At 26.9% G+C, this 16,642-nt stretch overlaps 1 protein-coding gene across 1 annotated transcript; it reads left to right on the top strand.

Annotated features, from left to right (window-relative positions):
- The first annotated feature begins 1,118 nt into the window (after positions 1 to 1,118).
- On the top strand, positions 1,119 to 16,436 carry LOC112596923 (synaptosomal-associated protein 25-like). Its single transcript, XM_025342795.1, has 7 exons — positions 1,119 to 1,720; positions 1,841 to 1,882; positions 8,432 to 8,480; positions 9,351 to 9,468; positions 14,419 to 14,544; positions 14,614 to 14,758; positions 15,568 to 16,436. Exons 1-7 carry the CDS (start codon positions 1,655 to 1,657, stop codon positions 15,628 to 15,630), a joined length of 609 nt encoding a protein of 202 aa, XP_025198580.1. The 5' UTR covers positions 1,119 to 1,654; the 3' UTR covers positions 15,631 to 16,436.
- Positions 16,437 to 16,642: the final 206 nt, after the last annotated feature.

Here is a 16,642-nt window from a genome sequence, read left to right as displayed (position 1 = left end):
CTATATATTTATGATTACAGGTTAGGACGGCTAAGTTATATATATATATATATGCTTAGATACACAAGCAATATAATATTATGTACACAAAACACATACACAATATAGTATATACGCGTATCGAACTTATCGGCGAATCGGTAATGGCCTAAAATAATAATAATAAACAGTAAACACGCGCTTGAGCAGTATATACGTATGGGCGGTAGATGTGTACCTATACCATGTGAACACAACATTATTATAATAACTATTTAATAATATATTTTATAATCGATCAATCGGTATAGACGATAATGCGTATCACGCATTATATGCTATATGCATAGTAATATACATATATATATATATATATATATAAACATTATGATTTAGTTATGTATTTTAACACGTTGACAAACTTGTGGTGTACAACTCTATATTACAAACTTTATAGTATAAATTATGAGAGCGAGTATAATATATATAGATAAGTCTTTATAATTATTCATTATTTAACCCGTCGTCACCAGTACACCTATCGCTTAAAGATAATATTATGTGGTATTTTGGATGGGGGGGGGGGGGGGGGGGGGGGGGGGGGGGGTTGGTTGAGAACGCGGATAATTTCTATACCGCGCAGAATTATGGTTTTAATTCGAAAACCCGGGAATGAAATGATACCTAAGTGCAGCATCAAACGGATACGTTGTTTTCTTGGCTTTATTTATGACCGTCGCAGTTATCGTTATATAACTCATAATAATATACAATAATACGTATATACGACATCGGAGTCTGACCGAAAATGCGCGCGAGAGCGGGAGGTAATCCGTACGCCAATTACTATACCTACATCGTAATACATACACTAATATCGTAATATTATCTAAAAGTAAGAACGTCATTCGGTTTATGTGGTTCTCATTATAAATAATTGTACGTTTAACGAGTAAAAACGCCGGGCTTTCCGCGGTCGCGGTCGAACCCGGGAAACGTCATTGTCGTCGTCGCGGTCGGCGGCGCTCGGGGATGCGCGCGAAATTTACGAACGGTAGGCGACGGAGGAGGCGGCGGCGGGCGCCCGGGCGAAAGAAAAAGCAACACTCACACACACACACACAGAGCTGATACTCGCGCGGTGGCGGTAAAAACGACGGTCTGTTGCGCTCCTAGTTTTCCGTTTTCACCCCGTCGGCGGCGCACGTACCCCGCGAGCGTTCGATTGTGTACAACAGTCATATCGTCCGCCGCGTAAATACACCGTGCGATCCGCACTTGTCGGCGAATGACGACGATTCGATAGATAAAATAACACAATATTATCGTCGTTGAGCTATACTAATACTGGAAAACGCTCGGTTACACCTGCGCGCGACGACAATCGCGGTCGATAACAATAACGGCGTAATATATATACTCGTATATAAGATATATATCGTAATAAAACAATCGTCAACGTCTGTATAATAACTGCAGTCGTCTACACCTATTATACGTTTTACGAGGACAAGACTGCAAGTCCGGAAGCCCGCACAGCAGCCGTGCAGAGTCTGTGTGCGCTCGTCAGCGGCGGAGACCGGACACCGACGAGATATTTCCGCGCCGGATCAACCGCACACGGCGATTTCCCGCGGCTGATTGTTGATAAGGAAACGAAATCATCGCCGCAACTATGCCAGCCATCGTAGCCAACGAGTTGCAAGACATGCAATTGCGATCGGCCCACGTAACGGACGAGGTAAGAGCGGTGCACCGGACGCACTTTATGTACCCTATACATACCTATACACATCACTTTCAAATTTCATTTCATTTGTTTTCTTCGTGTTTTTTTTTTTTTTTTTGTTTTTGCTTACAGTCTCTGGAGAGTACCCGTCGGATGATCGAACTCTGTGAAGGGGTACGTATTATAAAACAATATATAAATATATAGGTACGTTATATGTTTACAGCTGTGTACAACGCGTATATAACACGAGACGAAAATTTATATTTTTGTAATTGTTTTTTCCCCTTTGGAGACCGCCGACTCAACTCCCCACGTCAAAACCCCGATCGAATATATTTTTCAAACGGCGTGTAATGCTATATTAGTTATTTTATTATTTTTTTTTTTTTTTTGTTTGTTTACCGATTTCGGAGGGAACTTTTTACGTCATCAGTTGTTATAAGATATTAAATTATTATTACCGTGTTCTGATTTTGTTTCGTCGCACACCCAATCACTGCTCTCGGAAAACGATAATCAATCGTCGACAAAATCTCATATTAACTTTATATTATAATAGATACGACCAACATCATATTATAGTATAACATTATATATTTATCGTTCAAAATGCGTTTATACTCTACGCCGTCATCTGACACGTGCAATCATTCATATTAAATATAATATTATAGAAAACGCGCGTGTATGAAATTGAAAAAATTAATTAATTACATGGTTGAAGGATTTAAAAAAAAAAAAAAGTTTAATTTAATCAGATTATAGTCAGATTTGGTTCGCATTTTAATTATGTTGTGCTTAAGTGATCCGGATAACATTCTTCCTTCATTTATTTTGTATTTATTATACCATTAATCTGGAAATTGTATTTACATAAATTATTTTTTGGAGCGATACTACAAAAACATTTTAACATTATTACAAAGAAATAAGATTGGACTACAACGAGTCAAATGTCAATAGCATTCTTAACGATTTTAATAAATTACAATTATATTAAGGAAACGAACTTAAAAAATTCATACAAAAGAAATCAACTGTTAGGAAATTAATAGTTTTATTTTAATCAATTAATAAATAGTAGATTTTATAATGAAACTGGTAATTATTGAAAATTATAAAGCAACTGCATTTATAGATTTTATAATAATTTATATATAATGTTGCAGATTTTTAGCCTAATCTGTTATAAATGTACCTAAACATCTAATATTAAATTGATTAATATTTTATTCTATTACCCAATTTTTCAAAATTGATTGTGATTTTTAATTTATACACATAAAATTAATTTAATTATCTATAAATATAATACAATATTGGACTTAGCTACAATAATATATAATTACATAATAATTTTTATCATTTAAATTATATTCAGTAATTGTAAGTGACATAGATTCTAAATAAAACATTTATAATTTTTTTACTAGAATTTTTATTTTTATGCAGTGTCTTGTAATATGTACTTAATTGATAACATATTTTTAATACTATAAATTAATAAATTAATATTAATTATTTATTGATTATAATCAATTAATAAATAAATGTTAAAGTTAATTATAAAACTTAAAATATTCTATTTGATGTTAAAAACCAGCTAAAATATCATTTAAAGTGAAGAAATAAATTATTTCCCTTTAACGGCTTCAGACAACTTACAACAACTTTAATAATACCTATTATACATTTTTAATTTATTTTATTGAATATGTATAACGTATGCATAGCTTATTATTGTATGAGTTGTACTATAAATACCATCGGTTTCGTTGATGAATGATTGTTCACTTTAAAGTTATTACCTATAATTTTTTTATTTTTATTAATAACTCATATGTGATAAATAAAATTAATATAAATTTATAGTAAACTAGTCACATAAACTAATTGTATTCCTAAAGTATAGGTTGTTTATTTAAAATAATAAAAAAAATGTGTCATACTCATATATTTTATAAATAAATTCCTTTAAACACTATATTTGTGTAAATTAATTTTTAACAAAAATTTGATGTAAAATTTTTAAATCGCTCTTTTTTATTTAATTTTCTATAAAATAACAATGAACTTTAATAAAATCTAATTTTATACTTAACCATCAAAGATCACCTAAGGATATTATTTTATTTTTAATAATTTTTACACTACTCGTCTATCTTAATTGTTTTTAAGTTTTTCAATTATAATTTTAATATGTAATACATAAAATTCTATTGAATAATTAAATTAACAGAAAAAAAAAAATAATTATAACATTATAAAATACATACAATTTTGAGTGAAAGATAATCCCTCGAACTTACCAAAAACTCATTATAAATAATAATTAAATTATATTTCATGATACATTTATTTTATTTTTAATTAAATATTTTTCTGTAACTCACTGTAAGGAATACTAAACTTAAAGAATTATCGGTAAGCTCAATAATAATAACGAATTTAATATACGTAATAAAAATTTACATCTACATTTTACTTACAAGTCAAGGGAGTGAAAATTTATTTGATTGTTGTTTGTACATTTTAATATCCAATTCAATCATCCATATATATAGTAAATTTGTAAATGTATTAAATCGTTTAGGATTTAGTCAAAAAAATAGGAATACAAGTACCTAAAAATTGTATAAAAGCAATAATTAAATTATTGGTTAATATTTAAAGCTAAATAAACGTTGTATATGCACAATATATTTTTATATTTAGTCTAATGACGCATTATTGATTATTTTGGATGAAAATGTTATTATACAATATAGTGATATTTCGTTTCATAATAGCGCATGTCAGATATGGATATTGTCCGATTTTATACGATATAGGTACAGAGTATATAGGTATTCATCATAACTCAACAAAAGACACATTTACGTGACAACTATAGACCATTGGATGTTCATAATGGTGTCGAGATTATTTTGACAGTGACAGTTAGTTATATATAAATGTAATATAATCGCTAAACGATTTATTATTGTAAGTGTGTACAGTACAATATAGCTTTATATACTACCTCGTTATAAATACATCTTTGAAGCGAATACAAGTGATGATAGAAGATACATGAGGCATCCATTTAAAAACGGCTAGCACGCATTCGATTGGATGATCACTAAACAATAATTATGTGATCACAAAGTATAAACCACGTACATATGTACATAATATATACAATAAACAATTCATATTTATATAATATAATAAATTTTTCATACAGTTCTTTGAAATTATATAATAGTATATTATTTCATAAACCCAGTAAATATATATGTATATAGAAAAAGTCACTTGAGAACCACTTAAAAAGTTTATTTCAAAGTTGAATCTCACTTAATGAAAACGATTTTTTCGTGAATTACTTATTACAACGTTTACTCATAGTCGTGAACGACCATTTGTCAGGTAAATTAAATCGCACTTTAAATAATAACGTCTCATAAGTTTTTCAGACAATTTTCGTTTTCGTCAAATTCTACGCATCCAATCTGATTTAATAAACCGTAATATAGAGCGATGAACTATTTATTCATCCGAGTAATTAAATAGTTTTAATTTAAAGTTTAGAAAGGATGATGAAATACATGTCCACGTATTTTTGTTCATTTAATTTTACAAATTTGTCTAAAATTAAACTGATCATTTTTATAAAATTTAAAAAATAAATAAAGTGCTATATATACATAATATTATAGTGTATATACAATTTATAGTAATTGAGTATTACACATATGTATACCTATACCTATCCTTATATTTTCACCCATTCAGACTTTAAACTAAAATTGCTATATATCTATATGTTAAAGGACACTACACCCGCATGCTCGATGTACCCGTCTTACAAACGCGCATAGCATAGCAAATTGATTATTCTGAATAATCCATTTAACCCTGGCATATTTAACAATAAATTTAACTATTATCAAATTTAAAAATGAGAATATAAACTAGTTAATCCCATAGGCTTTTTTTTATATTTTTATTTTAAAATAAGTTATGAACATTTTTAAATAAAAATATGAAAAATAACTTATAATTTTCACTAGTTTATATGCTTACTCATAGATTTAATTATAGGTTAATTCAGTGTAATATTACACATGACCGAGTTGAATGGATTTGAACAAATTTCTATGCTAATGCGTTTGTAAGATAGAGACACCATATGCGAGTGTAGCATACTCTTAAATTGAATGCCAATGTATTCATATATCTATAACATTATTAAATATATCAATTATTTTTTGAATACACATTTAATAATAATTTATAAAATATTTATGAATGAATAATCATTTGAGAAAAACTTGTTTATGTTTTATTTTTAATTTTAACAAGAAAAGCTTTTACTTAATACTGTAGCTAATTTTTAGTGAAATCCTAATTCCATTAACTGGCAAATAATAATAAGATGGCAATTAATAATTATCATATTATAATGAATAATCAAAAAGCAAATAAAATAAAATATTATTATTTAAATTATTAATATTTCTATTTCACAGCAGTAGCTAAATATAACTTTTATTAAACCTAAATTTTATAAAACGCTTATGAAATTTTAAATTTTATTTTAATAACAAAGTATTCATCTGATTATTATTTACTCCGTATGAAAATGAATAATGTCCAGAAATTCCAAAAAACTTATAAAAATTTAAGAAAATTATAAAAAAATTGAGAGAAAGAATAAAAGTTTTTTCGTCATACGGCTAAATCATGAGGTTTTTGATTTACATATTCAAGTATTTTGCTAAATTTTCATTTACAAAAACACTTCTACAGTTTTACTGCTTAAAAATATAAAACTAAAAATAAAGATTTCAATCAGGATATGTTTATTGTATACCTGTACTGGTATAATTTACACTAATTTATGATAATTTAAAAAATAAATTAGCCCTTTTCATTATATTTATTATTTAAACATTTTCGTACTCTACAACTCTCACTGCAGAGAGATGGCAAAAACTGGAGATACCAACGAAAGTTTATATAAATTTATAAATTATCAAATTATGTAATGTGAATTTATAATAACGAATTATAATTCTTGAACATATAGAAATTTCAATAAATATTTTCAAGATACGTTCATCCCAAGAGATCCTTAGAGATAAATACTTGTTCATATTAGAAATAGATTTTAACTATCAAATAGAGAAAATACATTAAGCCATTGGATGCTAGGTACTAGATATTTATACATGGACTATATATCATGTTAATATTTGTTGATGGAACTTGATGATAAGAATTTCAATAAATAAACAAAAAATCATTTGTGATTTTTTAAATATTTTCCTCGTTTATTTTCAGAAAGTTTTAAATTAAAAACTATTTTAAAAAGTTTCATCGATACCTATAATAGCTAATTGAGTAGTTTACGAATATATTATGACTATGTAGGTACTTACTTAAAACAAAACTAAGTATTCTATATTTCTACTGAAAATAATTAGTTGTAACTAGTGATAAATAACTATCATCTATATTCTATACCAGTAATCTTCAACCGATGACTCACGACCAAATTTTGAAAGGCGTAAGCTTTAAAAATGGGTTGCGGCAGATCTTCTCTTTAAAAAAATAAAAAGAATAAAACTATAATAAATAACAATGAAAAAAATTTCACGTAGTATGTATGTAATATGTAATTTAATATGTTATAATAAATCATATTAAGAGGACGTCATACCTGCATGTGTTGTCTCCGTTTTACACACATACGATTTAGACAAAATGTGTTAACGCAGTCTGAGTAGAACTCACTCAATTTTGATTCTAGAATAAATATACCTACTATAAAATTAAAATATGACAATATTTCGAAGGGCAAGACGCTAAATTTTTTTTTCCATTATTCCCAATATAACGTTCATTATAATCGTTTAAAATTAGAGATAATTTCAAAGTTTTCAAATAACCTTTAACTTTTCAAAATTTAAATTTAAAAAAAAAAACTCAGCGTCTTGCCCTCCAACATATTGTCATTTTTTAATTTTATAGTAGGTTATTTACTCTAGAACTAATTTTAAGCGAGTTCTACTCAGACTGCGCAAACGGGTTTTATCTATGTAGAACTTGTGTAAGACGGAGACAACACATGCGGGTATGACATCCTCTTAATATACAATATATTATTATAAATTATAAATAATTTAATTGGTGTCAAATCATAGTATACTCGTTTAAGAAGTTAATTAATATTAATACTTAATAATTCACTTATACATGAAAACATTTTTTAATAAAAATATAAAATAGTCATAAAACCAAGTTTTTATTCTATAGAAATTGTTTTCCCCTAAATTAATATCATTACATTAATAAATTAAAAAGTCCAAGTGCAAAAATACCACTTAAAAATATTTTAAAAAAATATTCATATACCTATATCATAAGTTTCACAATAATTCCTCAAAAAAAACTTTTACTTTATAAAAATAAAGAAATAATATTCTACTCTTAGGTTTTGAAAAAATCTAACATCAACAAGCTAAGTTGTCAATTTATCTTGAAAAAACTTGAGTAATTAATTTCCGTATTACTGGATAGTAGATAGCTATGTTTAAAACTTTGTTTCAAAAGAAAACTGACTGTGAATCCAAACTATTAAAGATAATGTTATTATAAGTTGTAGCGTACTATGATCATTAATATTATATTAAATTTGTGAGCATAAAAATGACGAACGTAAAATTTTTGCAGACGAAGGAAGCAGCCATTAAAGCTCTAGTCGAATTAGATGATCAAGGCGGTAAGGATGAATTAATATTATTAAATATGTATTAGTATTTAATATACCCCAGAAAGTTTAAGATAAACTATACAACATGCGTAGTTATATATTACACAACGTTCAAAACCACGTCCACTAATAAAACTGCTATAATAGGTATCTAATTTATTAATATAATAAAATATCCTTAGTTAAATACGAACCCTAAACTTTTATTTGTAATTACTGAGACCTCTTATCGGCGACGTATACACAAAGAGGTGGAAAAGTGGTCGTGGAATAAAACATCTTTCATATTATATTCAATCCATCTTAATATGTCGAATAACCCGAATATTTCCATTTCAAATATATTTGCTGGAAAAATTATTATACGTATAATACGACTACTACAAGTGTACATAATTGATAATAGGCATGCAATTTTCAGAGCCATATTTTAATTATATGTGTACATAATTTATCTACACAATGAATCTAATATATATATATATCTCATATACATGCTCAATTAAAATAGATATATACCATCCATTCCTCTTCTCGAACAAATTCTGGATTCATCGCTGTATGTAGTATGATATATATTTGAACTAAATAATATAGTAGGTACTAAATTCTGTTACCTTTCATAAAATAATAATTACGGCTCAACAAAAATAATAATATTTACAAGATCTGACAGACTTCAAAGCATATTATAAACCGTAGTCAGTAATACTGCAATATTTGTATCTCGTCATTTCTTCCTGTATACCTGCAGCAGTTACATCAAAATAAATTTCGTAATATCTTCAAAAATACGTCGCGTGGCTTAAATAAGCATATTTACTAAGGACTTATACAATATACCACATAGATATGTATTATGGTCTGTGTGATTTTCAGAAAAAATGGACAGGATCGAGGAAGGAATGGATCAAATAAACGCGGACATGAAGGAAGCAGAGAAAAACCTTACGGGCATGGAAAAATGTTGTGGTATTTGCGTGCTGCCTTGCAACAAGTAAGTTCCTACCAATATTTTAGTGTAACAACACTTGGCTTGTAATCAAATAAACAGTTGTATACATAGTGTCTCGGTGGAAACTGTCGAACGAAGTACATAAAAAAAAAAAAAAAATACGAACCTCTCTCGACGACTAATGCGTTTTATCTTTTGTACATCCAGGAAAAAATATCATAAATTGAATGGTTCGGCAGTTCGACCTACAAGACGAAATCCTATTTCGAATCCGATCCGAAAAAAATACACTCGAGTGAATTTATCACTAATTTATATTTGATTTCAAATGAAGTAATACAATTTTCCGGTAAAAGTACGAATGATATTTCCTTTATATGGATTTTTTTATTTATTTTATTTTTTTTATTTTTGAAAACAATTAGTAGTTAAAAGTTGGTAACGAATAAGTAGCAATAATACATAACTTTTATGTAACGAGATGTTATTAGTTCGAAAGTAGGCATTTTCCAAAACACATCGACCTAATATAATATTAATTTACACTCTAGGTTAATATATATTATAATATTCCTTACTTAAATATCATATACTTCGCATTTATATTTTTATAACTAGCACACTAAAATTTCCATCTAAATTCTCAAAACTAGTGTACATTTATTATGTATTGAGAAAATTAAACACGAACGTGAGCTAAATTTACCATATGAAAATCAGAAGAGTTAAGCTTTTTGGATACACGTTACAAAAACTTACACAAATTCATATTCAAATAAAAACTGCATTACATTCTACAGTTACACGCAACACACATATAGGTTTATAATAATTGATTAGAATCCTCGACGAGAGTGAAAAAATGATTGACGACGGACTTCAATCAGACGGATGGCACTGAACATTATTGCCTCTTTACGCTCCTGCTGCAATGAACATTTTTTTACATAAATTTGATTTCAATTGCAATATAAAATATACCCATATGGCACTGAAGCATCAATAGCCTACTTTTTTCTGCTTTTCATTCTAAAATATACTCTATGGAAGATAATTAGAATTTTTATTGCTATTTCATCGGTCTGATTATTCATAAACAGATTTTTTATGACAAACCATTTTTCCAAGGCAAATTACCATTTTTGTATATTTTACTGTATGTTTTTATTCGTGTATTTAATTTTTCACAATAATATGCGTACAATATACATAAATTACACCTGCAATAAATTATGAATTTTAGCTTTCCGTAGTATGATTTAAAAAAAACAGTTTATTAAAAAAGAACTTAGATAATTAATTTTAAAAACATTTTAAATAAAAAAGTTAATGTTTTATTTTTTTATTATTATTATTTTTTTTTAATCGTATGGTAATAGTGAAACAAAAATTTTAAACAAATACATTTTATTGAAATGCTGTATTAGTTGACTATTATTAAGTTCAGTAGAAACTTTTAGATTTAATATGGGAGTGAATTGACCCATTATAAAGCTTAAAGTTTTCAACTTTATCTGTTTTATTGAATGTTGGCTTTTTATAACGCTGCCATTTTTTAAGTGAATTACGATTATATAATTATATTTAATCTAATGCATTTAAGCTAACAAGAGTACAAGACTAAAACAATACGTGTAGGTGTGACGTTTTGTTAAATTAAACATAAAAATAGATAAATTTTAATCATACTTACTACTTTTTAAAAATTTTACAAGATTAAACAAACAACTACCAGCTAAAGCATTATCATCAGACATTATTTATATGTGCTGGGAAATTTGTATGGTATTTTACCGACTTTAATAATAAGTATTTTGCTTTGAAGCTTTAGCTAAATATTCTGTATAGCAATATAGTCTTGACATTCTACCTGTCTAAAACATATAATTCAATTATATACACGTTTATAACATTCTGATGTACATCTATGCAAATTATTACTGTATTACTTTTTTTAAAGCTGACGTTTATGAAAACGTTTTAAAAATTAATTTAATAGGTGTAAATTTATTTTGTTTGAGTTACACTTAAAAGTTTTTTACACGCACAATATTTAAAATTCGTTAAACACTTAGTCAATTTACTTATAATTGTTTCATGTCAACATTAAATCATAATTCAAAACATTAACGACCCATCAGGCCACCATTTTTTCCAAGTAAATTCATTATAAGCTTAAAGTGGCTGATGACCAAACTAGCCCCTCTCTCTCTCACTCTCTCACTCTCTCTCTCTCTCTGAACCGTCTATTATTATGGGTATTATATATATATGCCATTAATTCGTCTTAATTATTCTTCCACCTGGCTCTTCACTCTCGTCGAGCACTCTAATCAACGATGATGCTGATACGATCTACCTACTACAAGGTAAGAAAATATCTCATCGTTAGTAATATTAAATTGATTTTGCATAAATTATTATTACACTAAATTTTGAAGAAACAATTACCACTTCGAAATGCGTAATTCCAATATTTGCCTTTATTTATTTATATTTTTTACTTTTAACAATACAAATAATCGTTGTCATACTATTTTATTTTTTGTATTTTATTAGTGTTGTTTCTTTTGAAGTAGCTTATTAAATTTTAAATTGTGTTTATAAATTATATCATTCAATAATTAAATGCGAAGTTCTATAAACCACCATTAACGCTGAAATCAGTATAAAACTTTTAATTATTTCATTCTATAAGACTAATAGAATAATAGGCTACACCATGGTACATGTGTAAATAAATTACATTAAAAATAACACGTCATTATTTCTTGTAAAATATTTGCGTATTGTTTGTATAGATTTTAAAATTATTATGTATTCGAAGATAATATAATAATATATAAGTTGTTTATAATCATTAAAATATATATTCTGATCTGTTGTTGTTTTTTTTTTATCAATAGTTTTGTATATTAAAATGATTTGATCACAACTTTATGAGTTTAGATTAGTTTATTGGTACTTTAGCCATTACTTGTCTGTTATCTCAACTACCAAGTTTTGTTCTAACAATTTAAAATCTAATAACTTATTCTCGACGTTATTCTAACGCGTGTGACTTAAAATACAAGACACGAATATAATATTAGAATACGACTCATGACTTTTTTTCACGTTATATAATATAATATTAAACCTTGCATTTTATATTTCATTATTACCTATTATTCCGACATAATTATCGCATTCATCTCGGAAAGCTAGTATTTTATCATTAAATATTTATATATTTACAATATTAATTGATTGCCGTCCATCAATATACGATATATACAGTTTAAACGATTTACGCGTATGACGTAGTTTAATTTATTCAATTCAATATGCATAACAACATTAATTATATATGTATATACGAGTATATATCATAGTATTATGTTGCGTTTACAAAACAAGGTGTATGGAAATGAATCAACTCGTAGATACTTTGGAACATCCTTTGGTTGAATATTAATTATGAAAAGAAAATACCAATGAACAACTGATTTCATAGTTACACACTAACAATACAATAGGGAAATCATATACAGGTGTCTTGTGTATAATACAAGTCGAAAAGTCATAGTTTTGATAGTCGAGATAACGATCAAGTAATTTTGTTTTGTATTCAGTCATACAAACGTCGAATACTTCTGTACATTTAAACTGTTAATATAGTTTATTTATGTGTATAATACGTCATACTATATCATCGTTATTATTTTAACCTAGGTACTGGTAAACTCTTTTTTATATAGGCTAGTCGGTAATTATTATATTTTTCTTAACTACTAAATTGCATGTAAAACTGTAGTACCATTTGTTTGAAGTGTTTTGTACACATTGTATTACACAATATCTATTGAGTAATGTACATAAGACTTATGAACTTTTAGAATTTTAGATTTGTTTCAATTTTTGAGATAGGAATTATTGGATTTTGCAAACAGTAATGTCCTCTTAAAATAAAATACTACATAGATATACACGGGACTATACTCGTATATTGTATACTATTATATAAAAATTAGTATGCAACTATTTATATGTAGCTCTCAGTTATCATTTTGTCATAAAATCGTCAGGATAAGACTGCTATATATATATCTTTAATTATGGTATATATTTATATAAACTAAACAATAACGCATAATTATAATGCAAAATAAAGAAATTAAATTTGGAAATATAATCGTCAAGTACCCATGTAACTTAAATATATTTAGTAATAACCTACCTAGGAAATAAAAATAAAATATAAAGATATTGAAAATGTGTTTATCCTAATAAATCATTATTAGTGTAGTGTAGACAAATAATTTAAAGTGATAAATAATAATAAACGATAGTAAACAAACAAAAACTAAAACATTACAGATTCGCTATGGAAAATTTTTTTTAATTATTGAACTTTTGAAGTTTGAACTAAGCATACATATAAGTTTAATACCATTTATAAAACTAATAAGTTATATATTTAAACACTTAATATCATATTTTTTAAATTCTAATTTTTTACGAAACATAGTTTTTTTATAATTGACGTTTTATAAAAATAACTTATAAGTAAAAGAATGATATAAAAAATATTTTAATATTTTAAATATTAAATCTCTTCAAACATTGTAAAAAAGTTCACGATGGATGAAATATTTTTTCTGCATATTATACGTATTATGAATACACGTTTCTTCTTTAAAAAAAAATTATATACACTGTATAAATATTAAATTAAAAAGAAAAGTTTTATATTCAAAGAAAATAGAAAATAGAAAAAATATTAAAATTGAATTTTTTTCTACAAAACCGTTGTTTAAAATTACTGAATTTAGATTTTTACCAGGAACATAATAAAATTCAAAATAGCGACGTTAGTGCGTTGGGAAATATTCTCACAGTAAAAAAAATCCATTGTCAACAAGTTCAACCCAAATGTTTTTTCTCCCCGAAAACACTTATATTCTCTGTTTTTCCTAAACAAATTATATAGTGTTACGCTATTATATTTAGGTCGACATCTTTCAAGGAAGACGAAGGCACGTGGAAAGGAAACGAAGATGGCAAAGTAATAAACAAACAACCCCAGCGTGTAATCGAGGGACCGAACGTCACGCCACAGGGTGGATATATTGTGAAGTAAATTGCTATTTAATTGAGAATTAATTAACAGAAAAAAAATATAAACGAAGATATGCGTTCATATAGGATTACAAACGATGCCAGAGAAACGGAAATGGATGAAAACTTGGGACAAGTAAACACGATGATTGGTAACTTGAGAAACATGGCGTTGGATATGGGTTCCGAGCTTGAAAATCAAAATCAACAGATCGAAAAAATCAGCACTAAGGTAAATGCTTCGACTATACAAACGATTTGTGTCTAAAAACGAAATTATGTCCCTATAGGTATTTTCAAAGTTACACGAGATGTGTCTCAATGAAAAAAATGTAGATACATGTACCTATAAGAATCTAGAACTTTATTCATTTTCAATTACGATAATATACCGTCATAAAAAAATTATACTTATTTTTGTTTCTATTAATAATAATAATCGTATAATATCGAATTACTTACTAGTTCTTCTATTATAGTAGTTCTATATTATATTATTTTATCAATTCTCACGTAAAATAGGAAAAGTGTTGTATTGAAATCGTTACGTTATATATAATATATTATTCGTTATCTTAATAATCTTCATCGTTAGTCGTCAATAATTAAGATAGATGGGTACAATCTAAAATATAACCTAGCTCTGCTACGTGATTTTAATTTACATTTACGATAATAACATATAATAAAGATAGTAAAATATCTAGCTACGTCACAGTATAATTTTTACGAAAACAGTGTACCTGAACATTATTCTTGCCATTGGAAATCGACTCGTCTATCTCTATTTTTTCGTTAGACACAACTCGTATACCAGTTATTTTGTCGGGACATAACTTGTTAACTGCGAATAGGTACTCATTTAGTATTGATTTCGGTTTTAACAATGATTTTATAATATACCTATAGCATAAAATAAAAATTATTAATACGCATATACATATTTAATGGCTAACATATACCTCCTACCCATGTATATTCTAAATATTTATGAAAATAACAACGCAAATTAAATGTAAAATATTATGTTCAATGTTTTAGACAAAATCAAACGATTTGCGGATTTCAGCGGCCAACCAAAGAACAAGAAATCTTCTTAAATAAACCACTAAACATTAACCTTATGCACGCGCGATTTATGGTTGTCAAAATCGAACATTATAAATGGATTTTTTTTTTACATACTCAAACTTCGTGAGTAAATATCGTGTCTTCCCTGCATGTCGTGTTAAACTTAATACAGCATTAAATAATATTATAGAAATAGGTTTATAAAATAATAATAATTTATAAATAGATGTATTACATGTGGTTTATAGTATCTATATAATAAATATATTGTGCGCTTCTGTTCAATAACTGGTGTAGACACTTTGAATACATACAAAATATCTAATAATATCGGTATTAACAAAATTCTCATTTACAACTTTCACCAACTCGTGACAAGTTTTCATATTAGCAAGCGTCAAAATTAATTTTTTGATGGACAGTCGGACAGTTTTGGATTTTTTTTCATAAACCTTTTAAAGGTCTCGTGTTTATTCTATTTGTATACATAGCATTTTATGTCTATCGACAAGTTACAAAAGACATCCTTTCACTTTTTATATGATAAATAATGCACGTTTCATAAAAATATAAAATACAAATAAATAATAATGCCGTTGAAATTCCAATTTAAACTTGCCGCCATAAACCGAACTATCGTGATTATAATTTAGTTATACTCAGTGACTATTACTATTTATAATTGGCACTTGCATTTGTGTACGAGTGTATAATACAGTAAAATATAAAACTTGAATATTATACAGATCCGTCCACTTCATAACTAAAAACAGAGTTCATTATTTTTGCTAAACAAACTCTGAATTTAATAATTACGAGTGCGTTGAAATTCTTCTTTTCAAAAAATGTAACTTATCATTATCAATCTCAAAAATATTATTGCTAACATACAGTTAATTATTAAACATATTATAGATATATATTTAAACACGTTTATACCGTATTTTGTCTCATTTATAAAATGTTCATCATGTATAAATGTATAATACTTTATGCGAAACTGTTGAGCTCAAATAATTCATCACAGTATATTATATTCTCAGCC

This window comes from Melanaphis sacchari, unplaced genomic scaffold, assembly GCF_002803265.2.
Source record: "Melanaphis sacchari strain LSU unplaced genomic scaffold, SCAv2.0 Contig36_pilon_pilon, whole genome shotgun sequence".
NCBI classification, from domain to species: Eukaryota; Metazoa; Arthropoda; class Insecta; order Hemiptera; family Aphididae; genus Melanaphis; species Melanaphis sacchari.
This window is presented reverse-complemented; position numbering and strand designations above follow the sequence as displayed.